Genomic DNA, 25359 nt, shown 5'->3' on the forward strand with positions numbered 1-25359 from the left:
AAAACCACAAGATCTAATTTCAACATTGTTCTTCAGATATTCCTCTTTAAAAGAAAAAAAGGTATCAGCTGTATGCAGAGTGACCCACATTTGGTTTTTGACCACTGAAAATGTGTACAGTTGACCAATTTACTCATTGAGCCACATTAACATGTCCATATCTCTGGGACTGAACTATTGAGGGCCTTTCAGAGTTTCCTTTAATCCTTTAAGATTTCAAAAGGAAAGTTTATTAAGAATGAGAATCTAGAAGGATATTAAGATATCTTTAATACTTCTTGAGTCATAGGCATGCAAAATTGAGACAATAAACACAAGAAGTGCTTTTTGCCATTTTTGAACCGTCACTGTTGGCAAATAATGAAACAAAGATTGCTAAAGTCAACAGATTTTACTAATAGACCTACCAATCTCTGTGTAAAAATGAAATAATTATGCTGCCATCTTCCTTCATTTTTACACCCCTCTAATTTGGCTCCAAATCTCAGGTGAAAATGGTCATTTTGACCCCCCTCTACAAAACAGTGTATTATTTTGGCTTTCATCACCATTTATGTTTGTCTTTCTACAGAAAAAAATATTAACAAAATCAAAAATTTGAGCCGGGGACTTCTGAATGAGTTGACACGGAATGACCCTCAAAGCGGCTAATGTATCGGAAGTCTCACAAATTCAGAGAAAATAGCTTTTTGCATTGAAAAATAATGGATATGCCATTAAATGTAATACTGCTTTGCCAACCAATTTGAGTTATAAAGTCAGTTTGTTATGGTAAAATATATTAATAATAAAAGAAGTGGTAATGGAAAATCGCATGAGGACTTTGTTCAACAAAATGGGTGTTTCAAGCAATAAAGTGTATTTAAGATAGAGCAATGTTACCCACACAAAGATAAAACACCATCGGGGTCACATACATGATGAAATGCTAAAATGCAACATACAATACTCCTAGTGTACATAATCGATAAAAAATGACAAAAAAGATTTTAAAAATGCTAAAATTGACCTAACTTAAACAGACTTGATTTGTTTCATCTCATGTCATCTCATCTCATTCTTCTTTGTAAACTATAGACTTTTAATCAACTAGAGACATCCCACATACATCTAAACACATACTATGAATTTGTAGTAATTTTGACACTGATGTATGTAAAAGTAAAATCAACACAATATTTCTGGACATTTGTGATATTACTTTGGATACATATAGAGGTATGAAAAGTATTAAAAATGAATGACCATTTTGCAAAGCACAAGAAACACAAAACTCGCTGGGTACTGAAGGGGCCAAGAAAAATTATATACTCTCAAAGTAAATATGGCTTGGATGTCCCGACAAGTTTGTTAGGTCCACGTCACAAAATGCAATGTTGAGCATTCTACCCACAACAGTCTCAAATAATTACAGTTTTGCCAGGCCCCAGGTCAAAAACTGAAAGTTATACAAGAGTAAAACTTCACAGAAAATGGACAATATAGGCCCAAGTTGGTGTCCAGAGTCCTGCACTCTTAAAAACAAAATAGGGTTTTCACAGCAATTCCATGGAAGAACCATTTGAGTTCTCCAAAGATCCTTTTATGGAACAGTTCTTAAAATAACCATATTAACATTTGAATAATCTAACCTTTTTTATGAAGAACTTTTTGTGCAATGGAAAGGTTAGGTGTCAAAGGTTCTTCATGAAACCACTGATGCCAATAAAGAACCATTATTTTTAAGAGTGCGAGTCATGGATTGAGGGTTGATTTTCAATGCACTGGATAAAGTTTTTAGGTTTGATGAATTTTGTGCACATTCACTTTCTGCAGAGTCAGGTGGCCTGTAAGTTTAGCACCAGATTCCCAAGTTTGATGGATTTTGTGCACAATTAAGGGATGGAAAAGCACTCATCGTTCTGCTGTCTGCCACCCATTACAAGTCTTTTTTTGGCTGGCATGGACTAACCAAAGGCATACAATGCTGTAGTATCATTACATTTAGTTTAGTGGCTATCCTGAGACACTCAGTCATAATAATTCAAACCCCTGGTTCAGCTTGTACTGTGCATGTGGAAGCTTGACTCCTTGGCTCACAAGCAAATACTCGAAACTGCCAGTAAATTGGCTTCCCATCAGGTGTGCCAATAGTAAGATGTAGTAATAAGAAACAGTCCATTTCTACAATTAAGTCAACATAATGCATGACTATAACACAATCCTATAGCATGTGATTTACATGTGTCCTATTCCAAACTGCCAGAGTAAATATCATATTAGGTGTGCTGATATGGAAGTCATTAACATTTTCTATGTATTTATAAGCTTTACAGGTTTTTAAATTGACTAAATATGAAATCTTTGAGCATTATGTTGAATTTGGATGGAAACAACTGCTACAGTATACAGATTTCATATTAAGAGTGATGATACTATAGGATGTCCCTTGTAGAAAATGGTCATTCTTTTTTGAAACAATATTTTTAGAGATCTCAAAATTGGAGAAATATCACAAGATATTTGAGCATTGCGTTGACAATTGATGCTTGCAACTCCAAATTACTACAGTAAAATGTCTTCGGGCAGAGGCAGTTTGCAACGACACAACACTTTGGGTATTTCTCCCCGTTTTCTTCATAGTCATGAATGTTTGACGAGACTGTTTTAAGAAACAAGCAGGGGGCGCTTGACGGCTCAGAAGGCACATATTTCCAGGGCGTCTTTTCTCTTATTAGGAATATTTGTACACTAAAAAAGTAAATTTCTTAAAACACAGTGAATGCAAAGGATTGCTGTCTGACATAGGCTACAAATGAAACTCCGCCCAGCAATCCCTATAAAATGATTAAACAAAACTGTATTATGCGACAATCACAACGAATATGATTGGTTCAACTTGACTTGCGCTGAAATAAGTAACAGGTATCACGGAATAACGCCGTCTATTGCAACATCGGAGATCTGGACAAGAAGTTACACCTGAACAATAACACTGACAGAAATTTTATTAAAAATACATATCGAAGCGGTAAAATAAAATAATTATTATTTAGACCAATCCGACCATTTCTTAATACCTTATAGCCCTTTGTTTGCCCGCACATTCTCTCTCTGTGCAAATTCCCAGTGTTTGTGTGTAGCGCCGACTGTCGGGATGCGTTGAGCGAATACACGGACCGAAGGGCGCAACGGCTGTTATGGAGATTATTTCATTTCCCTCAAAAGCTTATGAAAAGGACTTAAACGTGATTAGACGGACATGAATTTGCAGACTGAGTTTAAATGAAGCAACAGGTAAGACAGAAGCGTTGAATGTGAAATGACAAACAGGTGGTTAAATGACAGGTGTGTGTTCAGGTGCGTTCACAGGCCACTGACACTAACACACACATTAACATTAACGCTAAAAATGGCTTTATTACTGATTGACTGATTCAATACAATGATATGTTTAAGTTTAAAGTGTTCTTGTATCGTTATCGTCGTATGAGGAATGAAGTTGAAATGAACTCTGGTCTTCAGACAAGTTAGCATTATGCTAGTAAACAGGAAATAGAACAGTTCAAATAATGTGTTTTTTTAACATGTTCCATCGTAATACCACGTTTTTGACATGGTACCATGGTGTTGTCATGTTTTTATGTTGGTTTGTTTTTTTGTAACATAGTACCGTGTATTCTTGTCCCTTGAAGTAGCAGGGTAATGTCAGTACATTAATGTATGGTAAGCGTTCATTACTATGGTATCAAAGTACCATGCTTTTGGCATAACCAGAAATTAAATTGCCTTGTAATGGTTGATAATGTAATGGTCGATTCACTATTCATATTTTCGATTAAATTCAAAAGCAGTTATTGCAAATTCATAACGATTCACTTCGATTCGTAATTAAATTAGATCAAAATATACATTTAAAGGATTTTTAAATACTATATTGTGTTTTAAGCAAGAAAAAGAAGGCAGCCAAATTACTTAGGATTGTTTACCGCCCCAACAGTAATTTTGAAAGGAAACATTATATGTGAATACAGGATACTTGGAACATAACAAAGTGCACTGTGCCAATAACATTTTTGTTTATTTCCATGTTTTTTCTGGCCTGGAAATCACAATTTCATTTTAAAATTCCTTGATGTGGGTTTTCCATGACAGTGGGAAGTGGGAACTTGTCTAATCTAGATATTGTAACAGTATTGCACCATGAGTAACGCCTAGTAGATAAACCACTGTGTGTGTTCAAGGGAATTGCCTATTTAGACATGAAATCAATGTAAGTTTTATGTTTAAGGTTTATATTAGATCTACATGACAAGAGTAATCTAAAATAATCTTGCCTTTAGTCATTTAGCAAATCATCAATTTATCATATTCTGCAATTTATGAGCTTGTCTTAGGGTTAGTGCCATGATACCAAAATTTTAGTTGTCAGTACCAATGATTGCTTATACCTATTTTGATACTACAAAAATTGCTATTGAACAAACTCCTTTGAACTCTTTGAAGTTAAATATTAATGTTAATAAATGAATATATTAGTAAAGAATACCTAACTTTGTGGCATAAAAAAGACAAATGGATAGTCAGTAAATGCACAAAGAAACAATTACAAGCAATAGAACAAATAGTGCTCGGCATCTTTCACTGTAAGTATGCAGACGAGCAGTGAGAAATTTTCTTTTCAAAAAGAAATCTATTATAAAACATAAGATGTTTTGTCTTGTCTGTTTACAGTCCCTTAAGATACAACTGATTGACAACATCTTTCCAAAACCAACATTTTGAATAAAAAGTGCATTTGTCTGCTCACATGCAGCCACACACAGCTGCATATAGGCCTATATATGTTCTTCCCAATGCTGTTGTAGAAGTTCCCACGAATATATTGTCCAGTTCGTCCCAAATCAGCCCAGTGGGATTTAAGTCTGGAAACCTTCTCTTCTAAGGTAGTTCTGATACTGTCTAAACTGTTTTGAGTCATTATCTTGCTGTACAATAAACCCTTGAGCAGCTAGTCAGTAAGTTACAGCAAAAGTTTACAGCAGGGAGCGTGAAGGTCTTGAACAGTCCCTTTGTACATGGTTGCAAAAGAACCACCAGGTGCTGCTCACTCTCTGATAGTGGAAGATAGTGGGAGATAATATATACACTTGTGGGAGCGTCTTGAGATACTGTAGTAGGGTGCAGTTCTAGTGACAGCAGCATTTTTGGTTGACATGCTGCTGTGTTCTGGATCATCTACAGAGGCACCTTGAAGGCTGACCAACAGAGAAGTACAGCAGTCCAGAATTGAAATGATTGAAGGCTGTGAAAACAAATATAGTGAATATAACCATAGGCTATGCTATAGATTATGTGCAAAAAAGGGTTACAATCACATTACATTGTAATTGTAACAAAATTATGGTTGAAGGTTGAAGATCGGATTCATCACGCCGGTATGGAAACTGTTTTGTCTGTGCCAAATAATAATAAAAGCACAGACTAAATGTTAACTTCTGTTTAAATCAAACAAAAAATTTGAGTTAGTGAGGCACTTACAAAGGATGTTAATGGGGGCCAATATTTGAAGGGTTTTAAAGCAGAAATGTGAAGTTTGTAATTTTATTTTAAGGAGAACATTAATTCATCTGTTCAAATATATGAGTTGTAAAGCTGTTTAAATCAGCATTTTTACAGTCAGAGAGCGTTTTATGTTGTCATGCTGAGATCATTATATTACAGTGAGTGAGATCTGTATGGTCAGATGGTAAGTGTCTTGCATTAAAGCATGTGACATGCTTTTCGTTTGGCTCTTGCTGTGAATAAGTCTTTATACTGCTGTGCTGATCCTGTCCAGAACATTTGGATTAGGAGAACTTCTCACTCTTGCTGTTCCGCCTCTAAATCTGCTTAGTGCCTATGAATAATGAATCTCTATTCTTGGCGGTTTACTTTTGTACTAAAACTGGGCTAAAAGAAGCTTGTCACGTGCATACTTACTGTGCTTTGTTTATACTTATCAACAGTGCAACCTCTGAAAACTTTTAAATTAGGGCAACTACATCTGAAAAAATGCTTTTTCTAGAGGAGCCCTTAAGTCATCCCCTTGATGAAGGGAGCGAATTGCCACAAATGTTATTAGAAAGTGATAGAAGACATCGAAGAAAAAATATTTTTGCAGTTATCAGCGATAACATTTTATAGTTGTGAAAAGGACATGCTGTTGTAAGTTTTAGATTTGTTCGTTTTCTGGTCTTTTTGATTGCTTGAAATGACATACTTGCATTAAAAGTTTGCTCTATATAAACACCAAGAGTGCATAATTTAGTAAAAAGTAGACATTAATGAAAATCGTCTGCCCTGTTAAGCAAAATTTTGACTCTTTTTTTTTTTTTTATTATTTAGTAACAAATAATAGGCGATTCATCATCAAAATTGTTGCTCAGTTACTAAAATAATTGATTTTGGAGCTATTTACTTCACTACTTCTTAGACTACAACTTAAATATCATAACATTATCTGCATCCTTTCTTGATGATACTCTTGTAAAACGTCTATTAATAAAAGTCTTTTTTTTTAATTATTGGAAATAATGCAATTGGCAAGGGATGTCAAAATCATACCAAATCGATACCAAAATTGTAAAAATTTAATAGTACCAGTCTTTTTGCAGTACCAGTAGTTCCGTCTACTAACTTAATTTGGCTCCTGCAAGTTGTCTGAATGATATTAATGTAACAGCAGTCAGTTGTTTTTTGATTGTTAACAGAATGAGACAAAAGATCTAATATATATATATATATATATATATATAATATTCATTACATATTTATTTATGATTTATAATTGCCATTGTTATTTAAATTTTCAAATTGTTTAAAAGAGTTTGCTCAATAGCAAATTAGTGACAGCTGAAATCTTGGTAACTAACACTGACATTGACTATCAATAGAACAGAATATAGTTGATATTTTTGATATTGTTGATATTTATTTTTTTGCCCAAATTCTTCTTTAAAATGTATATATTTTTAATTAAATAAAATTTGTATTTATTATAAGAATATTATAATAGAATAGACAAGATTATTATATAGCATAATAAGAAATCAAATTGAGGAAAAACTACCAAATATTGTTAATGTGTTACAAGTAAACATGCAAATATTTAAAATGTACACTACAAAAGTTTGAAAAAGTTTGAAAACATTGCTATTTTTTTTAATGTTTTTGAACGAAGTCTCTTATGCTCATTAAGGCTGCATTTATTTCATAATAAATACGGAAAAAACAACAATATTGTGAAATATTATTACAATTTAAAATTATGGTTTTCTATTTTAATATGCATTAAAATATAATTTATTTCTGTGATGCAAAGCTGAATTGTCAGCATCATTACTCCAGTCTTCAGTGTCACATGATCCTTCAGAAATCATTGTAATATGCTGATTTACTATCAGTGTTGGAAACAGTTGTGCTGCTTAATATTATTTTATAACCTGTGATAGTTTTTCAGGATTCTTTGATGAATAAAAAGTTAAAAAAATATCAGCATTTATTTAAAATAGAAATCTTTTGTAACAATATACACTACCGTTCAAAAGTTTGGGGTCAGTAATTTTTTTTCTTTCTTTTTTTTGAAAGAAATTAATACTTTTATTCAGCATGGATGTGTTAAATTGATAAAAAGTGATAGTAAAGATTTATATTGTTAGAAAAGATTTATATTTTGAATAAATGCTGTTCTTTTTAACCTTTTATTCATCAATGAATCTTGGAAAAAGTATCACAGGTTCCAAAAAAATATTAAGCAACACAACTGTTTTCAACATTGATAATAACAGAGTATCAAATCAGCATATTAGATTGATTTCTGAAGGATCATGTGACACTGAAGACTGGAGTAATGATGCTGAAAATTCAGCTCTGCATCACAGAAATAAATTGTATTTTAAAGTATATTAAAATAGAAAACCATAATTTTAAATTGTAATAATATTTCACAATATTATTGTTTTTTTCTGTATTTATTATGAAATAAATGCAGCCTTAATGAGCATAAAAGACTTCGTTCAAAAACATTAAAAATAGTAGTGTTTCCAAACTTTTGACTGGTAGTGTATGTGTAGGTCATGGTATAGCTGACAAAAAATAATTTAAATATATGAAATATGACAATCTGTTAAATGTAGATGTCAAATAATTGCTTCAAATTATGCATCTGTTGTAGTTTTGTCTGGCTGTTGTCAGCACCCACTTTTGCTATCTCAGAATCACACCTTACACGTGTCAAGTCATTAATAGTGCAGGAAAAGTCTTGCTGATTTCAAAGTTCAACATGTTTTTGATAATAATTGACCAATGAACACAAAAGAATCTTGAACATATGGTCACAGAGCATTTATGTTTGTTGTTATATAATGGATCTTTGAGTAAGACACCACATGCAAAATCTCAAGTTTTTTTTTTGGACAAGCAGGCACATAGTCAAACAATTATGTTTAATTGTTTTATTGCCACCCACTGGCATTACATTTTTTGTGAGTCCTCAGTTTGACACCTTACATAAATGTGATGCAAGGCAAGTTTATTTAGATAGCACATTTTATACACAATTGGTAATTCAACCTCAAAGTGCTTTACATAAAAGAATAAAAAAAATAATCATAAACAGATGCTTAAGAAACAAAATTAACAATGAAAATAAAATATATATATTTTTTTAAATATTTTTTTTTTTGATCAAGTCATCTAGTGAAATTGTTTTCATATCGCAATATATATCTCAGAAAAACAAAATATCGCAATGTCAGTTTTTTCCAATATCATGCAGCCATAGTTGTGACTTATTTATATTGTTTTTAAAGTGAGTGATGCCCTAAAAAAATGGCACTATGTATGTTTGGATGAATTTATTCTGGATTTAGGGACAGTTTTTTTTTTTTTTTTTTTTTTTTTTAATTGTTAGTTGCAGTCTTAATTGCTTACTGTATTAGTACATTAGATACTTCACCCATGTCCCAGTGGCCACTTAAACCAGCAACATTTTCATGCGCAAAAATGGATTTACTGTGTGATGTGTGCCTTACTGCCAGTGATTAGGGGTGGGAATCGCAGGGTGCCTCACTATACGATCAAGATACATGGCTCACAATAACGATAATATCAAGATACAGTGATTCTGCGATAATCAATATATTGCTAGACAATCCTATAATGATACGTCACAATATCTGTCTAACTATGAAAACAAAAAGGTTAAGTGCAGGTTTTCTCTCTTTATCAAAGTTTTTCAGTCTGTAAATTTAAATTTAACATTTTAAATAAATTAAACATTTTATGCTTATACTTTTTAAAAGCCTAAACTTTTCTTTGTATGTAAACTGACACATTTAGTCTTAGTTAACTGCTTATCGACTTTTCTCAAACATCTACAAGTTTCCTTAAAATAATCCTGGGAATAGTGTTGTCAAAGGTACTGACTTGGATATTTTAAAATGTTAAAAATGTAAAGATACCAGCATAGCCTAGCATTTTGAGCGCTGTTGAGCAGATTCTTAAACACCTCTGATTGGCCATATTGTGTTTACGTGCTCAACATATATGTCTGATTGGCTACAATGATCAACACTTCTAAAACATATTGTAAATAGAAATCTTTGACGCTTTTTACAGAGCACTTACAGATCAACACAGGAGCGTTTGAAAGCACGTGTCTATCAGCGGATCCCTAATATATCCGCTGATAGACACCTGCTTTCAAACGCTCCTGTGTATATCGGTGTAAGCGTTCGGTAAAAAAAGTCAATAGTGTCTCTACGTTTGTTACATCAATGGTATAAAAGCCTAAGTGCATCCAGACTTTGAACTTAAACGTGGCTGGGGCATCTATTATTTTACTCACACTGCTGTCCGCCTTCCCGTTAAAAACCTCTTTTTCTTAGGCTAGTTGACTTCTGTTCACGTTTCCCTCATTCATATGTTGAGAAAGGTACTAAAAACATATTTAAAACAGCTCATGTGAGTACAGTGGTTCTACCTTAATATTATAAAGCAACAAGAATACTTTTTGTGCGCAAAATAATGACTTTTCTACAATATCTAGTGGTGGCCGATTTCAAAACACCAGTCGCCCATCACTAGATGTGGTTGAAAAGTCATTATTTTGTTTTTTTGGCGCACAAAAAGTATTCTTATTGTTTTGTAATATTAAGGTAGAGCCACTGTACTCACATGAACTGTTTTAAATATGTTTTTAGTACCTGAGTCACTGAAAATGTAAATTAACTTGCTGGCAATAGAGTCCTCACTGAGGCTGTCATTACGCAAATTTATTACAAACCTGGTTGTGCAGGAAGTAAAACTAAAATTACTGACGACTCGTATCAGTTCAGAATCGGTTCTTTCTTTGGGAGACAGTAACCCCATTTATCATGCACTTGGATCTTTAAAACTTTGCACACCTTTTACATTAACAAACAGCCATATTACAAGACATGAAAGGAAATACCCGAAAAAACACAGTAGGGGTACTTTAATATTGTTGCATTATGGGCTTTTCAAGATTTATGTAGCATTATAAGATATTCAAGATCTGAACTTGAACAGTTTAGAATTGCTTTTTTTGTTGTTGTTTTTTTTTTGTAAATGCAACACTGTCATTTTCACACCAAGCCAGAGAGACATTTTCTTCACTGCCTGAGTTTGTATCTGTTTTAAAGCTGTCTGTTTATCTGCCTGCTTTTTATTGTCTGCACATAACCGGCTCCAGTTGTCTGATTGCTTTAATGATTGACTGATATTTTGGCTCATCACTACTAATTATTAACTATAGATTTGTGCCTCCTCATTTAGAATATTCTGGATTCATCAGTATTAGAATGAGGGTAAGAACAATTTGATGTGCGTACATACCTGTTGTGAATGTGGCGGACACTTGGGATGTGCGAGACTAGTCGACTAAACGATTCTGCTGCTAGTTGACATTGGAAATAGTAGTCTTTTACATTAAATCTTTTTTGCACATTTATGTTTTGCTATATATTTTTTACAAAGGCTACGTTCAAATTATTGTCGTGTTAATCAGTTTAAAATAATACATTATTTTATTTGTATATCTTGAGTGGAAAACAAATTCATTTATTTTTACCTCAGAGCTCAGACTTTGCATGCATTTGTTTTTCTGTGTCACTTGTGATGGGTTCAGAGAAATGTTTGCTTAGAAGACGAGAAAGGTGAGGGAGCATTTCGACTTAGCCTGAACAAAACTTGTCCATTTTCTTCTTTGTCATGTCAAACTGGCATATAACAATCAGGCTTGCTTTTAGGCTTGTTATAATATTAGTTGTGAGGGGAAAATAGCCTATTAATATGAATTTTATAACAATTTTAAGGGGAACCATTATAAATGAAACTTACTTTACAACAACAGATCCCATATCAATATCCTAACAAATAGAATACTCTTAAATAATGTATAGCTGCTGGTACATCAAGCTTTTCTTGTAATTTTGCTGCCTGCCGTGTGTACAGGTATTTTTTGTTTTACACGAGATGTTTAAACCCAGATGCACAAAGGTGATAACGAACAACAATACCTTGACATGCTGATTTATGTTGGCTGACTTTTATTTTTAGGAGTTCTGTTTATAATAGGCTATTGAGTTTGTACTTATTGGTCCAGCACCGCCTACTGATTCAGTTGATTTTAATAAATATGTATGTATGTACTTATTATGTGGTTATAAGTGAATGAGACTCGGTCTGTCTTTCTTCCTCATTTTTTGTTTTGTTTAGGCATCACTGAATGAAAATCCATCCAATAATGTTTGTATTGCTTGCTTTGATGATCATTCATTTCACCCAAATAGTGAAGATAAATTTGATTTCATTTTAATTAGTCACAGCATGACCTAAGGCAGTGATTCTTAACCTTTTTTTGTCTTTGGTACCCTCACAGCCCCATCAATAAAGCTTACTTACCCCTGCATTCACAACAAACCAACCAGAAATGTGTGTCTTTCAGGGATGCCTGATATATTGGCATCTTATCAGTTATCGGCTGGTAGTTTGTCATTTAAATGAGACTGAAAGTTCATCACGATACGATATCGATTCTCATAGCCAGTGATACAATATTTGCCGATACCTCAAAAAATTCTGCGATCCGATTACAATACGATTTGATTCAGGGGTATATTGATCAGTATCTTGATATTATGTGCCTATTTTACACAACCAGTTACATTTTATTACCTCATGCCAATTTTTTTTTTTTTTTTTTTAATTTCACATCCAGCACCCAGATTGGGACATCCACAAATAAAAAAAATTCAAGTCACACAGGAGATCAGTAATCTGATGAGCTTAGGACATGACAACAGTCAAAGTATTTTAGGTTTCTGTGCTAAAAATGTGCAATGTCAAAAATCTACTGAAAAACAAGTAAATATAGGCTATTTATATACAAATAGATACTATAAAATTAAAAGGCGTTTCTTTTAAATGTATAGCGCAGCTTTTTAATGAGGCAAAAACAAATGATAGATAGGACAGAACAAGATAGACAATTAATATTCTTTCATTGTGCAAAGGTATTATGGTATAAAAGGCTCCAATACAGAGCAGTGCAAATCTGGAGAGTGTGAAAACATAGGTGCCTCTTAAATTTATAAATGGTATCGATTTTTTTACATGTTGCATCGATACATTGTATCGTTACACATTTAATCAATGTATTGTTACACCCCTACAAAATATATTAAATATAAGTAAAGATCATTTCTGTAATATGCTTAAAAACATATATTCTATACAGCAGGAGTACAAAACTCAGTTCCTGGAGGGCCATCAGAGTCCTGCAGAGTTTAGCTTCAACCCTAATTAAACCGCACCTGTTCCAGCTATTCAAGACCTTCAGGCTTAGTTGGAGCAGAGTTGGGACTAAATTCTGCAAGGCTGTGGCCAGGGGCATCACTAGGGCCTTTACGGGGGGCTATAGCCCCTAAAATTCTACCCAGCCCCCCTAAAATATTTGTGATTAAATCTGTACATGAATTTGTGATTGCCTCAGTCCCCTTTAAAACTCATATGAAAACAGCGGCAGACTTCAGCTCCTCCCCATCTTTTAGTCAGCATTATTCAGCGTTAATGTATTCTTTAATCTTTAAACGTCTGAAGCAGAGAGGACAAGGTATTTATTGATAGATTGTTATGATATCTGCATCTGTGCAGTTCTTTTTCATAAACGCAGTTTAGGCCTACATAATGTGATGCGGGAGCAATACAAGACAGTTTCCTATCCACTGTAAGAAGTTTTCGCTGCGTTCACCCCTCATCACACTACAGTTGTTTTCCTCCAGTGAAAATGAAGCACTTAACCCATAGAGAGCAATTCTAAGCTAAAGCCTGTTTATATTAGGAATTATTGGAAATATTAGGAAATATTGCTATTTGAGGTTAATAGGGGTGTTGTACCTAAATTTTCATATTGTAGATGGCAGACCTAAAGATACATAATGGCAGAGATTAAGCCCATCTCCTGAAGAGTGCTTTCCCTTTAAGAACGCATGTTGGCAGAGCAGAGCTGTGTTTTTGCATAAAAAATTACTTTATTAATGTTAGTTAACTTATAAATGTATAGTAAACTCTGTTTCAGACACGCACAAACTCTTGTATAAATCCTTCAGAGCCGTTGGTTATAACTGTTTTGAGATTTGTTGTCTAAACCAACATCCCAGAGCTTCTTCTTATTAACCGCTATTATTATGAGCGGTTAATATTATCTCATTCAAACTATATCGTTTTATCTATAGCACGGTTCAAAAAGAATATTTATCCATCTTTCATTCTCTATTTTTGGTGTGTAAATTCACTTAAAATGCAAGACATGAGAACGTTTCGCTCTTTCTTTGCAGAACTTGTCCTCCTGGTCCATATAGGAAAAGTTATCAAGAATATGGTCCGTCTTTGGCTGTCATCTGCATCTCTACATTATCCTATTGGATCTCGAGATTGTTTGCAGCTCTCATCAGGCACTTGGACATCAGAACTGCAGGTGTGACTGAGTCGAATGTCTATTATAGGAGACAGCAGAAGATCCAAGCAGAAGCCACAGTCTTCGTGGTGTCAGAAGGGAAGACGTTGAGAGTCTTGACTTGGAAGGTATGGCAGAGCATGCAGAGCTGCTAGCGGAAATGGCGACTATCGGCCGTCTCTCAGCCACTGAGCGCCTGAAGCAGGCGCAGAAGAGACGGGCGCAGCAGCTGAAAGGCTGGGCTCAGATGGAGAAGGACAGTGCCCGTGGTCACAAGGCCAATCACAAGGGAGATGGGGTTAAGAAAAGCAGAAGGGTGACCTTCCACACCAATGTGACGTTACTGGAGGCTTCAGCCAGGAATGACCTAGAGGAGGGTAAGAGAAGAGTAGCAATACTGCGAATCTTATTACAGTGCTGTAGAAAGTCTACACACCCTTGTTAAAACTGCAGGTTTTTAAATGTAAAAAATAATCCAAGATAAATCTTGCTAGATCTTTTTTCTTTTGCTAGATCTTCTCTTTAATGTAATATTAAAAGCAGTTTTAAATTTAGTTTTTAATGACCTTTCTCCATTTCCTCTCTCATCTATAGAATAAAACATTAAATCAAGACTTGCTTAAAACACCAACCATTAGAAAATAAAATCCTACTGTATTTTCAACAGAAGTTGATTGGTAGGCTATAAAAATGTTAAAAAATTAGTATGAAATGTAATTTTTTTTTTTTAAATTGTCAAAATAATTTCACACATTGGGCACATTTTTAGGGCCAACATTTCCAATAATCTGTTTCCATGGTTTTCCAATTTGTATATTTACAGTTTGGTTTAGAAACCATATTTACAAATTTGTAAATGGGTCCAAACAACATTGGACCCTCTTGACTTGCATTGTATAGACAAAAAAAACACTGAGACATTTTTCAGAAAAGATGTTCTTTTGTGTTCTACAGAAGAAAGTAAGTAAAAATGAAAATTCTGTCATTTACTCACATGAGGGTGAGTAAATTATGACAGAATTTTCATTTTTGGGTGAACTTTCCCTTTTATGTCATCATTTGTTCAAAATTTGGCTTGGTGACTTTAGAGCATTTGTTTTTTGTTGGCAGTACGAGAGTTGCTGAATAATGGAGTCAGTCCAGACCTGTACAACGAGGACGGGCTCACTGCGCTACATCAGGTACACACTCATTGACACAAACAACACACACAAACATAATCTGTGTGTATGTGGCCGTTAAGCTATTGCTGTGACTGCACAATTTAAATTTAGGAGTACAAGCTAAAATTTAGAAGCACAGTAAAGTCCAGAGATGGTAATGTTAATGTATCACAAATTCACAATATAACATGCATAAGTTGGGAAAATTTAGCTTATCAATTATGACTGAATTCAGGAACAGTGTTAGTCATGACAAGAGTTTACCTTCCCAAATGTAATATTTTCATTTAATTTGACAGGCTGGAGAACAATAACAATAACAGCAGCAACTCATGTTAACCTGTTTCATTTTCTCTTCAATATAATTTTCACACAGATCAGGGGCCGGTTGCATAAACCACTAAGACTAGTCTTACAAGTTAGTCATCAATTTTTTTTTCTGAAATTGAGACTGTTCATTACTTTTTAAGTCAGTTACATAAAAACATAGATTATCCTAATTTGATACTGAAAAGTAAGATTGACTGCTCCTTGACTAACTGCTAGTGGGTCATACTAGATCTTAAGACACTGTCTTAATATGATGGCTATGTTTATGCAACTGGCCCCAGTATCTGCTTTCAAACTGATGCAGTAATACTGCTGTTTGTACGCTAGGTGGTGCTATGGGGTTATTTGCTGCGCAGCTTGATTCTGAACCTTATTTTATTTTAACTAAAGAATTAAAATGAAAAACAAAAAATGCATTTTGCAGTTATTTGTGAATTTCTGTCAAAACAAAATAAAAGTCTGCTTTTGTCACTTAACCACCAAACAGAAAATCAAAAAAAAAAAAAAGGTTAAAAAATGCCAAACATCGGCCGATATATCGGCCTTGATGATGTATCGGTCAACCACTACACTAATCAACTAGTTGGCTGTTGGATGACTTCTCAAATAGTCAACCGTCTTGGCACATCGCTGCTATTGAATCATGTTTTTCACAGCCAATAATTCAGATGTTTCAGATGTCACTGTTTCTCTGCAGAGCTGCATAGATGATTTTGTGGATGTAGCTCGCTGTCTTTTGGACGCGGGTGCAAATGTGAATGCGTGTGACAGTGAGCTGTGGACCCCTTTACATGCGGCGGCCACCTGTGGACACACTGACCTCGTCCAGCTGCTGATAGAATCGTAAGTCTCAAATTATATTTCAGTTCTTATACAGATCTTACTCTGTTTTGTAATACACAGCTTTTATTCTTTAAAACTGTGAAACAGACTGTCTGAGTTCATGTGTTCAGGGGTGCAGATCTGTTGGCGGTGAATGCAGATGGAAACATGCCGTATGATCTGTGTGAGGACGAGGCTACGCTAGAGCTCATAGAGATGATCATGGCAGAGCAGGGTGAGGGTTGCCTATATACCTAATACTGAGCTAAATCAATCCTCTTATGTGCAGTGTTGATGAACATTACTTTTAAAAGATACATTATGTGAAATGCTCCTGATTTTGTAAATTAGTTTTTGCAGTCAACAAACTTAAACAGTGATTTCCTAAACAGTTCACATAAATCTATTATCCATATGTTTGTAATTAGGGATTACTCAGGAGAGAATTGACGAATGTCGTGGAGCCAAGGAGAAAGAGATGCTGTCTGACCTTCGAGAGCTCATAGCGAGCGGAGCTGATCTGAATGTGAAGGACGAGCATGGGGCCGCTCTGGTGAGAGACGTGGTATATACAGACAGGACGATCATTTATAAAATTACAAAAACTAAAGGTCCAGTTCTCTGTGTAGCTGCATATAGCTGCTGCTAATGGATACATGTCAGTGGGGGAGCTGTTGCTGGAGCACAGGATGTCTCCTGACGACAAGGACGCTGACGGGTGGACACCTCTCCATGCTGCCGCCTGCTGGGGACAGGTGAATACTGACACACATGAGGGTTTATAGTATGCAATCTGCATAAAATCAAAATTGACCTCATTTATTTTCTTAATTCATGTTGCTTGTCTTATTGTACTTTATTTTTTTTATTTTGTAAAGGCCTTTAATTAAAATATAAGTATCAAGATAAATGCAACTTCCATTTCATGCCGACTTTAAAATACACCATCAGAAAGCAAAGTTTCATAGGGAGTAGTAAGGAGATTGTGTGTTAACAGACATACAGTTTTTACTGAGAAAAGTTATAACAGAGAATAGTTAGAACTGAGAATAGTTATAACATCACATCTGAAATTTAAGATAGGTATAAAATAAAATAAAAAAGACTACTGTGAAGTCGTGCTTGCGAAGGTGGTTCGGATCCATAAGCTTGTTTTCCTGTCACTGTTTAGGGCTCGAAATGATACAGCAAAACTGACGCCATAGTTAGCATAGTTACAGTAGTATTTACAGTGCCTCATGCAGCGTCCGGTGCTGAAATGAGCCGGTTATAGTAAGGGGCGTTACATTTCTGACAATGCTCTAAGCAGCTGAAAGACTGGGGCCGGCTGGCCAATCAGAACAGACTATGCTTTTCATAAGGCAGGTAAAGAAACTGGTAAACACTTCCTGCTCCAACACACCTGTCTGTAATTTTTGAAGTATTCCAGATGTGTTTGATTAGGCTTGGAGCTAAACTTTGTTGGAAGGTATATCTCCAGGAACAGGATTGAACGCACTTGCATTAGTACTACCTGCCATTAACTAGCAATAACAACTAACCAATCATAGTTGAAGGCTTAGAAGTGAAGGAAAGGCTCTTTTTTTTTTTTTTTTTTTTTTTTTTTTTTTAAGTAGGGCTGCCCCCTAAAAGTCGACTAACTGTTAGTCGACTACAAGATGCTTGGTCGACCAAAATGTTAGTCGCAGGAAAAAAACACTCCACAGGAAGTGGCGAAATCACGCAGTCCATGACAGACAGTTCATTAACGGCAGGAAATGCAAACATTTGCCTATCATTCATCAACCTCAAATATGGCTTATCACTTGAAATATGTAAGTAGTAGCATTTTACAAGTCCACTCGCACTAACGTTAACCTAGATAAATGTGCATATCCAAGTGTTTGTGTGGAGAGCGTGCTGACTGCATGACATGGAGGCGCCGGTGCGATCACTTGTATAATACTCCATCATTGTTGATCATACAGATAAGAGTAATGCAAAAGGATCTACTTTTATTTCTGTAAACTCACAATAACAACAAAATGTTGTGCTTTTGTAAAATAATGAGTACAATCAGAATGCGCTTTCTGCCGCCTCTGCCTCTGTGAGCATGTCACAAAAATGAACCAAAACTCAGTGTATATTTGTCTCACAGACATGAAAAAATATATCTATGGAAAGCTTGAAATGTCTAATTTTAAATGAACTGATTCAAGTGGAAAACAAATATTCTCAGATTATGTAATCCATATGAAACGTGCATATAGGCGTGTCCACTACTGTGGAGATGACGAGTCAGCATCGTTGACTTAAAGGATTAGTTCACTTTCAAATGAAAATTATCCCAAGCTTTACTCACCCTCAAGCCATCCTAGGTATATATGACTTTCTTCATTCTGATGAACACAATTGGAGAAATATTAATAAATATCCTGACGCATCCAAGCTTTATAATGGCAGTGAGCAGGATCAACGAGTATGAGCTGAAGAAAGTGTCTCCATCCACATCCATACATCATAAACGTGTACTCCACATGGCTCTGGGGGGTTAATAAAGGCCTTCTGAAGTGAAGCCTTCTGAAAAAAAAATCCATATTTAACAAGTAAAATATCTAACTTCTGCCAGACTGGCTTCCGTATTCAAGATATTTTACTTCATAACTTGTTAAATATGGATTTTTTTTTTTTTTTTACACAAATGCATCGCTTCGCTTTTTAAAATTCTTAAAATGTTTAGACAGTCTGCTTCTGTTTTTTCACAACACACTCATAATCATTATTTTTGCCGGCGCGCTGTGGCAAGCTTTGTGGTGCATTTGAGCGCTGATTAAGCTATGTAATATATATAGGCATTTAAAGGCTCATTATTATGATTTATGGCTTATTAATATAAACACGCAATTAGTCGGCTAATCGCTTAAATGAACGGCTTAGTCGACTAAAAAAATCTTTAGTTGAGGACAGCCCTATTTTTTTTTTTTTTTTTAAATGTCCTGCCCCACCTTCCTGTTTGGTAAGTAATAAATTGTAAACTTAATAATTGCAAACATGTAATGGACCTTTAAAATTATAAAGCAGTTGGTTGGAATGATTATATTGGCTTTAATGGCAAAATTGATGTTGATTCTTCAGTGATTGTGTCTTTATACATTTATAGATCCAGATGGTGGAGTTACTGGTGGCTCATGGTGCGAGTTTAAACGCCAAGTCTGAGCTAGACGAGACACCTCTGGGTATGAAACATCCCACATGTTTGATCAGGAGTGACTTGGCAGGAGGCTTCGTAATACTTCTTGTGTGATTTTGTAGATGTGTGCACTGATGAGGAGGTCCGGGCCAAAATGACGGAGTTGAAACACAAGCATGATGCCATCATGAAGGGTCAGGAAAAACACAAGAACACATTGCAGAGACGAGTGTCCAGCACGGGCAGCAGAGGGTGAGTACTAACGGCGCAACTAAAGCATTTGATGTACGTCACAGCCTGGCAAAGCTGCACTTGACAGCTTGTGACAGTGACAGTTGTATTAAAAATTAAGTCTAATTGATTCCCCCTTTAGATTTTAGAAGAAACTGTTACTACAATATAAAAATGATAATTGGCAGCAAAACACACATAAAAAATATTGAGCATTCATACAAAGAAATTATGAACACATGCAAAAACATGCATGTGTAAAATAAAATATAAAATATAATAAAATAAAATTCTGCATTGTAAAATAAAACCTGTAGCTGTGGTTTCAAATATTATTGTCGGACAAATACCTTAACCAAGTTTAGTGTTTTATTCTTCCCTCATGTTTAAAATATATATATATTTATATATATTTATATATATATTTATATATATATATCTAATGTTTTCCTCATATTTTGATGGTTTAATCAAACTTGTTGGGTCATTAAAAAGAAATCCTCCTCTGGGCATAGTTTTTGGCCACTACTGTACATCACACTATTGTAACACAAACAGTAATTTATAATTGCATTTTTTTTTTTTTTTTACACCATATACTGTACACTTACCTTTTTTATTCTTTTACACTGAAAAGTAAGCATAATTTTTAGTGTGTAATGTTTATTCTGTAGTGGATGCCGTGGAAACAGCCTCGCTGACTATAATTGGAGTGCTGTACTTTTGTTGCATCGCTCAGTTTCTATATCGTTTACACTGGAATACTGTTGTTGCCATTTTTCATGATTAGATAATAGTGTTATCATGTTGTTTGTGATCTTAGTTAATTATGATAATATAAATAACCCCTCTAAAGCAGTGTGTGTGAGCTCTTCTTTGTGTGGATTGTTTTTACAGTAAAGTAGTGAGGCGCAGCAGTGTAAACGAGCGCAGCAGTCTGTACCGCAGAGAGCATCAGAAGGAAGCCATGGTGTGGCAAGAGAGAGGAAAACAGTCAGATGCCCTGGATGATGATGAAGACCGACAGACTGATGCAGAACTGAACCTGCACGCTGCACTGGTGAGAAATGAGCTAATACAGTGTTTAAAACCTTCTGAAATATGAAATATGACAGATTGGAAACACGCTAAGCTTCCAGTAATAAAGATCATGCTTATTAAAAAAATAGGACATCTGGGTCATTCTGTGTCAACTCAACCAGAGGTCCCTGGCTAAAAATTAAAGAAAGAAATACAGGTGCTAGTCATATAATTAGAATATCATCAAAAAGTTGATTTATTTCACTAATTCCACTCAAAAAGTGAAACTTGTATATTATATTCATTCATTACACACAGACTGATATATTTCAAATGTTTATTTCTTTTAATTTTGATGGTTATAACTGACAACTAAGGAAAATCCCAAATTCAGTATCTCAGAAAATTAGAATATTACTTAAGACCAATACAAAGAAAGGATTTTTAGAAATCTTGGCCAACTGAAAAGTATGAACATGAAAAGTATGAGCATGTACAGCACTCAATACTTAGTTGGGGCTCCTTTTGCCTGAATTACTGCAGCAATGCGGCGTGGCATGGAGTCGATCAGTCTGTGGCACTGCTCAGGTGTTATAAGAGCCCAGGTTGCTCTGATAGTGGCCTTCAGCTCTTCTGCATTGTTGGGTCTGGCATATCGCATCTTCCTCTTCACAATACCCCATAGATTTTCTATGGGGTTAAGGTCAGGCGAGTTTGCTGGCCAATTAAGAACAGGGATACCATGGTCCTTAAACCAGGTACTGGTAGCTTTGGCACTGTGTGCAGGTGCCAAGTCCTGTTGAAAAATGAAATCTGCATCTCCATAAAGTTGGTCAGCAGCAGGAAGCATGAAGTGCTTTAAAACTTCCTGGTATACGGCTGCGTTGACCTTGGACCTCAGAAAACACAGTGGACCAACACCAGCAGATGACATGGCACCCCAAACCATCACTGACTGTGGAAACTTTACACTGGATCTCAAGCAACGTGGATTGTGTGCCTCTCCTCTCTTCCTCCAGACTCTGGGACCCTGATTTCCAAAGGAAATGCAAAATTTACTTTCATCAGAGAACATAACTTTGGACCACTCAGCAGCAGTCCAGTCCTTTTTGTCTTTAGCCCAGGCAAGACGCTTCTGTTTGTTGTTTCAAATCACACTTGACACAAGGAATGCGACAGCTGAAACCCATGTCTTGCATACGTCTGTGCGTAGTGGTTCTTGAAGCACTGACTCCAGCTGCAGTCCACTCTTTGTGAATCTCCCCCACATTTTTGAATGGGTTTTGTTTCACTATCCTCTCCAGGGTGCGGTTATCCCTATTGCTTGTACACTTTTTTCTACCACATCTTTTCCTTCCCTTCACCTCTCTATTAATGTGCTTGGACACAGAGCTCTGTGAACAGCCAGCCTCTTTTGCAATGACCTTTTGTGTCTTGCCCTCATTGTGCAAGGTGTCAATGGTCGTCTTTTGGACAACTGTCAAGTCAGCAGTCTTCCCCATGATTGTGTAGCCTACAGAACTAGACTGAGAGACCATTTAAAGGCCTTTGCAGGTGTTTTGAGTTAATTAGCTGATTAGAGTGTGGCACCAGGTGTCTTCAATATTGAACCTTTTCACAATATTCTAATTTTCTGAGATACTGAATTTGGGATTTTCCTTAGTTGTCAGTTATAATCATCAAAATTAAAAGAAATAAACATTTGAAATATATCAATTAGTGAAATAAATAAACTTTTTGATGATATTCTAATTATATGACCAGCACCTGTACATAAATGAAGAAGAAAGCCAAAATATAAAATGCCATGAATATATATTTACTGAGTAATTCACTGTTTTGTAGAGGGGGGTAAAAAGGACAATTTTCACCTGAGAATTGGAGCCAAATTACAGGGGGTAAAAATGACTTTAGTCATTAAAAAATGACTTTATTTTTACACTGAGATTGGTATGTATGTTATTTAAATGTTTACTTTAGCAATCTTGCATAATATGCCAATGATGACAGTTCAAAAATGGGGGAAAAAACACAAGAAGTGTTTGCATGCCTGTAACTCAAGAAGTATTAAAGATATAGGTAACACTTTACAATAAGGTTAATTAGTTAACTACATTAGTTAACATGAACTAATAATGAACTGCACTTATATAGAATTTATTAATCTTTGTTAACATTTACTAATACATTATTAAAATCTTGTTAACATTAGTTAATGCACTGTGAACTAACATGAACAAACAATGAACAACTGTATTTTTATTAACTAACGTTAACGAAGATTAGTAAATGTAGTAACAAATGTATTGCTCATGGTTAGTTCATGTTAGTTAATACATTAACTAATGTTTAACTAATGAACCTTATTGTAAAGTGTTACCAAGATATCTTAATATCCTTTATAGACTCTTGTTTTTAACAAACGTTTGGTTCTGATGTAGAACCTGGAAGCGCTGCACTGTGTTTACTACATCAACAGCGTAGGAGAATGACAGGGAAGAGAAGAAATTGTTGAAGAAAGTTATTTTCATTTCTATTTTTTTTTTTTTTTTTTTTTTTTGCTCTCAAAAGGTACTTTTGTCGCTTCATGATATTAAGGTTGAACCACTGCAGTCACATGGACTATTTTAACGATGTCTTCACTACCTTTCTGGGCCTTGAAATTTGGAATGACATTGCTGTGTATAGGGAGATCAGAAACCTCTTGTTTGTAATGGATCTAATGTGTGGATCTAATATAATGCTACACATCTCCCCCCACCCCCAATTGTTTGTTTACTTAAGACATAACCGACTAGGTTTACATGAATACTTGTAGATATAAAATATAAAATAATTCTGTGACCATTCAAGCGCAATATGCAGCTAAAAAGAACTGAATGCGGGATCGCATGCTGAGAGAAGTGTCTTTCTGTGTGCGCGCTTTGGGTGTGTCAGTCAGCTCAAGTGACACAAAGATCTATAATAAAAGTACTTTATTTACAATAAAACAATACATTAGTATGATAGGCCTATTTAATTACATAAAAAACATGATTATTTTTCCATTTACCAGCAATACAACTATATTCACAGGATCAGAAGCATCTGTTCTTTCAAATTAGTCAATTCTGATAATATTTTCCACATTTTTCCAACTGCTTTGACCATGACTGCTTAAAATATTAAATTTAATGATTGCGTAAAAAAAAGAATGATTGTGTAAGGAACTGATCTTGTGTTTGTTGAGAGCCTCTATTGTGCTCAGTGATGTGTTTGTGTCTTATATATACAGATGTGACCATCCTTGGTGAATTTTCTTGTACTTTTCCCTCTTTTGATTTAGGTGTCTGGCACTAATGCCAACCCTGTTCCTCCATTAGAGGTTGTCGAGGTGGAAAATGGAACTCAAGTTTTGGGGAACGGCAGCACAGCGTCATTTTCTTCCTCACTTCCAGGAGAACTCCAGGGTGGGGGCCGCAGGGATCGCAGCGCCTCCTATCAGCTCACTCCAGCTTTGGATGCTACTGGCGGGGACAGCATGAGCAGAGAGAGATCACACCACACGCTCGCAGATCTTAAACGGCAGAGAGCTGCAGCTAAACTACAGAAACATCCAGCACCTCCTTTACCCCTGTCTGCAGGCCCTCAGGGTGAGCTCATCCCTGAAGGACCCCAAGGGCCGCTGGAAACCCCTGAATCGGTACAACAGGATGTGCCTCCCAATGCAGTGTACTTTACCCAAGCTAGTGGAGATCCACCTCTACTGAAGCTAAGAGCACCAGAAGAGGACACGGCTAACACAAAAGAGCCGTGCTGTGGACTCATGTAGAAGCAGCAAATGAACACGTGTTTGCTTTCATAAGATTGTGCAGTTATGTACTAAACAGATGAACGAAAAATATCAGGCAGGTACGTGGAAATGAGTTTTATGTCCGAGTCAAGCTTTCTCTCACAGTTGCACATGAACTGAGTGAACTCACATTTTCAACTCTAATATGAATAACAGCACCTAGGAATGATGGACTACACAACTTCCTGATTGAATAACATATACAGTGCTGCTTGAAAGTTTGTGAACCCCTTGCAGAATCTGTGAAAATAATAAGAGATCATACAAAATGCATGTTATTTTTTATTTAGTACTGTCCTGAGTAAGATTTTTTACATAAAAGATGTTTACATATAATTCACAAGACAAAAAACATAGCTAAATTTATTAAAATGACCCTGTTCAAAAGTTTGTGAACCATTGATTCTTAATACTATGTGTGGTTACCTGGATGATCTACGACTGTTTTTTTTGTTTTGTGATGGTTGTTCATGAGTCCCTTGTTTGTCCTGAGCAGTTAAACTGCCCAGCGTTTTTCAGAAAAATCCTTCAGGTCCTGCAGATTTTTCAGTTTTCCAGTTTTGCATATTTGAACCCTTTCCAGCAGTGACTGTATGATTTTGAGATCCATCTTTTCACAGTGAGGACAACTAGGGAACTCAAACACAACTATTAAAAAAAGGTTCAAACATTCACTGATGATTAAGAAAGAAACACGGTGCATTAAGAGCCCGGGGGTGAAAACTTTTGAACAGGATGAAGATGTCCACATTTTTCTTATTGTTTAAATATCAATTTTTTTCATTTAGTACTG

General features: G+C 35.3%; 1 protein-coding gene across 1 annotated transcript; it reads left to right on the top strand.

The window, feature by feature from the left end:
- Positions 1-2942: 2942 nt before the first annotated feature.
- On the top strand, positions 2943-25359 carry ppp1r16a (protein phosphatase 1, regulatory subunit 16A). Its single transcript, XM_051915349.1, has 11 exons — positions 2943-3276; positions 13881-14376; positions 15110-15180; positions 16190-16335; positions 16446-16549; positions 16743-16867; positions 16944-17069; positions 19454-19529; positions 19606-19735; positions 20612-20774; positions 24060-25359. The coding sequence occupies exons 2-11, from the start codon at positions 14130-14132 to the stop codon at positions 24543-24545; spliced, it is 1674 nt and encodes a 557-aa protein (XP_051771309.1). The 5' UTR covers positions 2943-3276; positions 13881-14129; the 3' UTR covers positions 24546-25359.

Source organism: Ctenopharyngodon idella, chromosome 12 (assembly GCF_019924925.1).
Source record: "Ctenopharyngodon idella isolate HZGC_01 chromosome 12, HZGC01, whole genome shotgun sequence".
NCBI classification, from domain to species: domain Eukaryota; kingdom Metazoa; phylum Chordata; class Actinopteri; order Cypriniformes; family Xenocyprididae; genus Ctenopharyngodon; species Ctenopharyngodon idella.